The 7,878-nt window shown below is 34.4% G+C and overlaps 1 protein-coding gene across 1 annotated transcript; it reads left to right on the top strand.

Annotated features, from left to right (window-relative positions):
* The first annotated feature begins 3,027 nt into the window (after positions 1–3,027).
* LOC118032521 (cuscuta receptor 1) lies at positions 3,028–7,458 on the top strand. Its single transcript, XM_035037232.2, has 8 exons — positions 3,028–3,530; positions 3,615–3,770; positions 3,878–3,952; positions 4,036–4,194; positions 4,811–4,885; positions 5,034–5,195; positions 5,320–5,469; positions 5,551–7,458. The coding sequence occupies exons 1-8, from the start codon at positions 3,167–3,169 to the stop codon at positions 7,272–7,274; spliced, it is 2,865 nt and encodes a 954-aa protein (XP_034893123.1). The 5' UTR covers positions 3,028–3,166; the 3' UTR covers positions 7,275–7,458.
* Positions 7,459–7,878: the final 420 nt, after the last annotated feature.

Genomic DNA, 7,878 nt, shown 5'->3' on the forward strand with positions numbered 1-7,878 from the left:
AACTTTAATTTAATAATAAATAATAAATATGATGGGTACAAAGGGGAGAATATACATGATAAACTTTAACAGTGCCATCAGTGTCAGTCTTGTTAATGGTAGTAGAAAATTCAAAGAGTCTAGCTACAAGTGAAATCCTTTGCTTTGTGGACCACCACTCCCCAAAAGCTGCAGTGAAGATTTTTACAAGAGGAATGTTGAAAATATTCCCAAAAAAATCGAATAAAAAATTGAAAACTAATGAAATATTTGAAAAACCAGCATCTTGCCACTTATTTCATTGGCTTGGTCATAGGTTTTACAAAATGGTTTTTCACTTTTCTTTTTTTAATATATCTTTCAAAGTTCGTTCTCAAATCTTCTATAGGGTTCTTAATGTTTTTATTTATGACATTCAAAATATTTCTTTTAAAAAAATTAAAATAATATAGTTTCATTTTTTTTTAAAAGACTGTCTAATCATTTAGGTTTCACTAATCGTTTCTTTAATTATATATATATATATATATATATATATATATATATTTTATCAACGTTCAGTCTGAAATAGGTATTAAAATAATATGATGTTGAGCCAAATTGAATTTAATAATAATAATAATAATAATATAATCAGCTAGTTAATATTGTATTTTAATATAAAATGCATGTTTGATATTATGATGTAAATGTTTTTTACTTAAAAATATATTAAAATATTTTTTAAATTTTTTATATTTTCAATATTAACTTATCAAATAATAAAAAACAATAAAAAATAAAATAATATGATCTTGAGTCAAATTGAATTTAATTATAATGGTATAATTAGTTAATTAATATTTTATTTTAATATAAAATAAATGTATGATATTATGGTGTAAATATTTTTTAAAATTTTTAACATTAACTTATCAAATAATAAAGAAGCAATAAATTTTTTTCAATTTAACAAGAATGCAACTCTGTCCTTGCAGCGAAGCTCTGCTTTATATATATATATATATATATATACACGGTTTCTACCGAGCAAAGTTGCATCAGAACGAGTCATTTCTTTTCATTTATGCTTTGTAGATTAGTTTCTTTACTAGTCATGTAATCCCATTATATTAGTGTTAGATTTGTTATTGGACGGTTTGAAACATTAGTTTAAAAAAGCATTGACTGTGGCTATTAAGAGCATGGAGCATGTGTGTTTTTTGCATTTTAAAAATGTTTTTTTAAATATATATTTTTATTTTTATTTTTTGGATTCAAGTTATTTTTTTTTAAAATTTAAATTTTTTTGATGTATTAATATTAAAAATAAATTTAAAAAATATATATTATTTTAATATATTTTTAAATAAAAAACAAGATAATAATACTCTAAAACTTACAGATTTGGGATTTGAAATTAGCAGGTTATATATTAAAATATATATTATTTTAATATATTTTTAAATTTTAAATTTTTTTTGATGTAATAATATTAAAAATAAATTTAAAAATATATATATATTTTTAATAATTTTTAGATAAAAAACAAGATAATAAAATACCATAGAAAGAGATAAAAGAGATGTGGGATTTGAAATTAGCAGGTTACGTATCATGAACTTTTATGAGGCCATAGAAAGAGATGAAAAGACTTGCAAATGCGGTCGAAATATGGAGAGTTAAGATGATATTCATGGGCTTCCAAATGATTTGAGATGGCCCAGCCCAAGTATCCAAAGTAAAAGAAACAGACATTGCATGTCTCGGCCCAGCCCGAACTTCCAAAGGGAAAAAAAGAGAAGACATTGCATGTCTCGGCCCAACCCAATTGTCAAAGGAAAAGAAAAACAGAGAGACCAATATGCCAACACGCTATAATAATAGAACCCACAGGTTGATTGATGAAACCCTGACCCCAAGGTCTGGGAACCGCTGAAGAACACCTTGAAAAATCTTGCATTTTACTCCTACTCTTTACAAGAGACAGATGAACTGGTCATCGCGCGCGACGTGCTCCCTACGGTCGAGAATAATGCAGTGGCTGTCAGTGTTGTTAGTGGTTGTGGAAAATTACACGCTATGACGAAGAAGAAGGTTGCTGCATTCATTCATCGCTTGACCTTGAGTCTGCTGAAAAAAAGATGGTTTAGATTTCCTCAGCTGACTTCGAGTCAAGGCGTAGAGCTTCAATCATAGATAAGAAAAGGATGCTCCAGGATTGACTTTGCACATGGGGTTTGGGCCCTTCATAAGGAAACACCGGATCTCTTTGTTAATTTTTTTTTTATTGGAATGATTTTTTTACAACAAAATAATCTTTTATTAGCGGTATAGTTTATTAAATAAAAAGAAACAACAATCAAGGAAATATTCAGAAAAACAACATTTATCTTAACTAAAAAAGAAAAAAAAACATATTTTTAATCAAAATCTAATTTTTTTATTCAAACATTTTATTTTTATTTTGATGAAATCATGTATATTTTTTTTTATTTTATGAGAAGCATTATTGTTGTAATTTTAAAATAAAAACACTATTATCTCTATTAAATTGTTTTATTCAATACGAACTTATTAACATCAAAATTAATTTTTTTTTATGGCTAAAATATAGCTAATCAATCATTTCTTTTTATTTTTTTCAATGACTTTCTTTTTATTAAAAACAAATAAAGTTTACAAATGAAACAAGAAACATTCAAAACATAGAAAACAAATAATAAAAATTTCAAGGATAAAACTATAATATTCCATGTCCGATGAACAATAGAAAAAGCTGTTTTTTTTTTAAGTGTTAAAATCTTGTCCCTTTTGTTTCAATTTTTGTAGTTAATTGAACTATGTACAGTGCAGTTGAGGCACGCACCACAGTAAATGCAGCAGTAACAGGGCATATATCTAATTTCTCCTCTTTTTCTTAAAGAAAACGCGTGCCAAGTCTGAAACCAATAAATGAGAAGTCAAACAAAGTAGATCTTATGCATACGTACTTGAAAGTAAAAATAAAAAATAAACAATAAAAAGAAAATCTGTTGAACATTACGCGGAGTGATTCTCGTTAATTTCTCTACACCGTGGTCTTGTAAAAACGTAAGCTTTGCGCTATCCTATCCTATAAGAGAACCTCTGACAGTTACTTTCTATGGCGACAGAGGTGTATTTTGTATTTTTTTTCTGAGAATTTACTAATAGCAAAGTTCTTCGAATGGAGTTGAACAGGCTGTGTTTAGCAGTGATAATGATTATAAATTTGGTGGTTTTAATACAAGGGTGGCGGTGCCATGGTTGCTTGGAGGAAGAAAGAGTTGCTCTCTTGCAAATCAAAGATGCCTTTGGTTACCCAAATGGCGGATTCCTGCTCTCCTGGGGAAGAGATGCTAACTGCTGCGAATGGAAACAAGTCCACTGCAACTCCAGCACACTTCGAGTTGTCGAAATAGACCTTTCTTTCTCAAGGGGTTGGGAGCTGGGAGACGGGCTCCTGAATGCGTCTTTGTTTCTTCCATTCCCAGAGCTGAACGCTCTTTACTTGTATGGAAATCGTATTGCGGGATGTGTTGAGAATGAAGGTTTGCCTCTTAGCTGCAATTTTAGAAATTGATACAAGTTTTATAACTTTAATGCTTAAACGCTAACCATGCACTCTCATGCAGGTTTTGAAAGACTATCAGTCCTTGGCAATTTGGAGATACTCCAGTTAGGGCAAAACAAATTCAACAGCAGCATCTTTTCATCCTTAGGTGGTCTTTCATCTTTGAAATATTTATCTCTACACGATAATGAAATCGAAGGAACAATTAGCATGGAAGGTGAGCCTGGCTCTTCTCATCTCAGTTTTTAAACTAAGTGTCTCAATCACAATCATGATTCCAAAGAATTTATATATAGCATTAATTTATGTTCTACGTATTGCCAGGATTGAATAATCTGACAAGCTTAAGGAATCTGCGTATTGCGAGCAATCACATTGAAGGGTTTAAATCCCTTCATGGTACGAAAGATTTTTGAGTTATGCATTATCTTTTCACAGTTTCGCTATTTTTACATCAAACCTTGTACAATTATTTCTTACAGGTGGTGAGGATGAAGTGCTGAAACTGAGCAATTTGGAGTATCTTGATTTGGGAGGTAATCGCTTTGATAACAGTATCTTATCATCCTTCAAGGGTCTTTCATCTCTCAAGAATCTCGATCTGGCAAAGAACCATCTGAAAGGAACATTCAATATGAAAGGTTTAGAAACCAATTATTGCTCACACGTTATTCCATTTCAAAAAATGAGTTCCAAGGCTTTGCTGTGACCTAATTGATGGGGCGGAATCCGGGACCGGTGATGTACTGATCTTTGCTCATAGGAGGGTTAAGCATACTGAGACACAATATTTAACGTGGTTCGGCAAATTGCCTACATCCACGGGAGAGGTTCATTTTATTTAGAGATAGAGAAAGAATACAACACATGGAGGAGGATCACATTCACTCAACTCCCATCTCTCATTGCTACATAGGGCAGCAGTTGCTGGTGGCAGCAGGGCTGCTGATGGCAGCCCTTCTCTTTCTTTCTCTCTTCTTCTCTCTACATGTCTCACAACTCTCACACTTTGCTCTCTAAGATCATGCCTCTTTTATAGGCATCAATGGCAGCTCCTCTTGCTCCTTTGTCATCAATGGTGGCTGCCAAACTCATCTCTTCTTCAACAAAGGTGGCTGCCAACTTCTTCTCTTCTTCAACAATGGTGGCTACCAAAGTCAAGGTTGGTGGTTGCCACCAACAAGCCTCCTTCTTTGACAATGTCAACATAATTGGCAATATTCCAACACTAATCAGTTCTATTTTCCTGCAACCTAGAATTGGAAGCTTTGAGCAACTTGAGGAAGCTGTATCTCAGCGGAAATGAGATTGACGAGTTTGTGTTCTCAGAAGGTAGTACTTAAATATTCCACATGAACGATGGTGGCTTCACGGATCGATCGACCCACCTAACTTTTTACCCAAGATTCCATGCAGTAAGGACGATTTTGATTTGCTCGTAAGGTGTGAAACTTGTTTTGTTTCTTCTTCTCTCTTGCAGGTATTAGAGGTTTCAGAAATCTAAGCAGAGTTTGTTTACTTAATATCACCGCAAATGGAAGAAGAATTTCACTTCCATTACTGCAATCATTGGCAAAACTCCCAAACCTCAAGACACTTGATCTGGGGAACAATAATTTCGAAGGAACAATATTAGCTCAAGGTGAGTTGCAATATGTACTGATGTCTAATTTGGCTATAGAGACTTGAGCTTCTCCTAATTGGTATCCCTTACTTTATCCTCTTCAAAAATACTAATCATTTCTTGTCGGTTTGTTTTATCGTAGCCTTGCCTTCTCTCAAGAATTTGCAAAAGTTGGATTTGAGTTCCTCTACTCTCGATAATAGCTTTCTGCAAACAATAGGAAGGATTACCACTCTGAAGAGTTTAAAGTTGAATGGTTGTAGACTCAGTGGCAACATACCTATAGCCGAGGGTAAGTCTGATGGTCCTTTCTGATCTCTCTCTCTCTGTTTTTTTTCTCATGTTAAATATTTTGTAAATTGATAATTCTCAGGTCTATGCGAGTTGAAGTATCTTCAAAGTCTTGATATCAGCAATAATAATCTCAGCGGTGTCTTGCCTAATTGTTTGGCAAATTTGACATCCCTGAAACAAATAGATCTCTCTTCCAATTACTTTGTGGGAGATATTTCCTCGTCTCCTCTTACAACTCTGACATCCATCCGAGAATTAAGACTTTCGGACAATCGCTTTCAAATCCCCATCTCATTGAGGTCATTTTTCAACCATTCGGAGCTCAAATTCTTCTTTGGTTATAATAATGAAATCTGTGCAGAGCTAGAGGAGCACAATTTGATCCCAAAGTTCCAACTAGAGAGACTTCATTTATCTGGTCAAGCATATGGTACTGGAGCATTGCCCTTTCCCAAATTCCTCTTCTATCAACACAACTTGCAGGAAATTTATTTTTCTAACATGAAAATGAGGGGAGGGGTTCCAAATTGGTTGCTAGAGAACAACACAAACCTACATGAACTTTTCCTGGTCAACAATTCTCTTTCAGGACCTTTCCAGTTGCCAATTCATCCCCATGTGAGTTTGTCACAATTAGATATTTCTGACAATCACTTGGACAGCCACATCCCAACAGAAATTGGAGCATATTTCCCAAGTTTGACATTTTTATCCATGTCTAAAAACCACTTCAACGGTAGCATTCCCTCTTCGTTTGGCAGTATGTCTTCTCTTCAAGTTTTGGATCTCTCAGGAAACACCATCTCCGGAAAGCTGCCATCTTGTTTTAGCTCTTTGCCACTAGTTCATGTTTATTTGTCACAAAATAAATTACGGGGGTCTTTGGAGGATGCATTTCATAACTCCTTTGAGCTAATTACATTGGATCTTAGCCATAATCAATTGACTGGCAACATTTCGGAATGGATTGGTGAGTTTTCCTACATGAGCTTTCTTCTCTTAGGTTATAATAACCTTGAAGGCAGAATACCCATCCAGTTGTGCCAGTTGGACAAATTGAGTTTCATTGATCTTTCTCATAATAAGTTTTCTGGTCATATCCTCCCTTGTCTAAGATTTAGAAGCAGTATTTGGTACAGCTATCTTAGAATATATCCTGATAGGTATTTGATTCGAGAGCCTTTAGAGATTACAACAAAGAGTGTATCCTATTCTTACCCGATAAGCATTTTGCCCATCATGTCTGGAATGGATCTCTCTTGCAACAATTTGACAGGTGAGATTCCACCGGAAATTGGAAACCTTAATCATATCCATGTACTGAACCTGTCAAATAATTTTTTGATAGGTCCTATCCCACAAACTTTTTCAAAATTAAGTGAAGTTGAGAGCTTGGATCTTTCCAATAACAGCTTGACTGGGGCTATCCCTCCTGGACTTGTACAATTGCATTCTCTGGAAGTTTTTAGTGTAGCCCACAATAACCTATCTGGTAGAACACCTGATATGGTTCCACAATTTTCAACATTCAACAAGAGTAGCTATGAGGGAAATCCTCTCCTTTGTGGACCACCACTCTCAAGAAATTGCACCCCAGAAGAAGAAGCTTCGCCATTACCAGTAAGGACTTCAACGGATGATATAGAAGAGAGTGGCTTCATGGATGCAGATGTTTTCCATGTGAGTTTTGTTGTGACATACATCGTGATGCTGTTGGTAACAGCTGCAATTTTGTACATAAACCCCAACTGGAGACGAGCATGGTTTTATTTCATTAAACAAAGCATCAATAATAGCTACTAGTTTTTTGTGGACAATCTTCATATGCCATCAAGAGCTGTATGGAATAATCTTCATATGCCATCTTCAGTTGCCAATTCATCCCCATGTGAGCTGTATGGAAGGCGAGAAATTAGTTTGTTTTCGACAAGAGGAACTTGTAGCCAGAAAAGGCAGCAGCCCAAGCAATAAAACAAGCAGAGTAAATCTCCCATTCTGACCATGAACCAAGGCCTCCAACCATGGCAGCTCATCAAATACAGAGCAGATGGGTCCTTCCTCAAAAAAAAAATAAAAAACTAGATTAAGATCAATTTCGATGCATCATTTACATATGCAAATAGTTGGCAGGTATAGGGACCATTTGTAGTATTCAAATGGCTAAAGTTTCCTCAGCCGCGGTTGCAGAAGAAGTGGCAGTTGAATGTGTTTGATTCTCATACAATCTTGATTGCTTAGCGACAAAGTCTGGAGTAAACGATGCTAAGCTTTTTTCAAGACTAGTTGATGAGCTTTGAAATTGTTAGAGAAGAGTTTGACATGAGAGTCATGATCTCCTGCAAAACAAATCCTATGCATAATGTAGGGGATCATCAATTAAAGATGTAAAAGTGATCGAGTTTAATTA

This window comes from Populus alba, chromosome 6 (genome assembly GCF_005239225.2).
Source record: "Populus alba chromosome 6, ASM523922v2, whole genome shotgun sequence".
NCBI lineage: Eukaryota > Viridiplantae > Streptophyta > Magnoliopsida > Malpighiales > Salicaceae > Populus > Populus alba.

Excerpts from the sequence above, each read along its gene's own strand:
- LOC118032521 (XM_035037232.2), top strand. The coding sequence starts at position 3,167 with ATGGAGTTGAACAGGCTGTGTTTAGCAGTGATAATGATTATAAATTTG. Across the intron at positions 4,886-5,033 it reads CGAGTTTGTGTTCTCAGAAG|GTATTAGAGGTTTCAGAAAT; the intron begins GTAGTACTTAAA and ends TCTCTCTTGCAG. Across the intron at positions 5,196-5,319 it reads AGGAACAATATTAGCTCAAG|CCTTGCCTTCTCTCAAGAAT; the intron begins GTGAGTTGCAAT and ends GTTTTATCGTAG.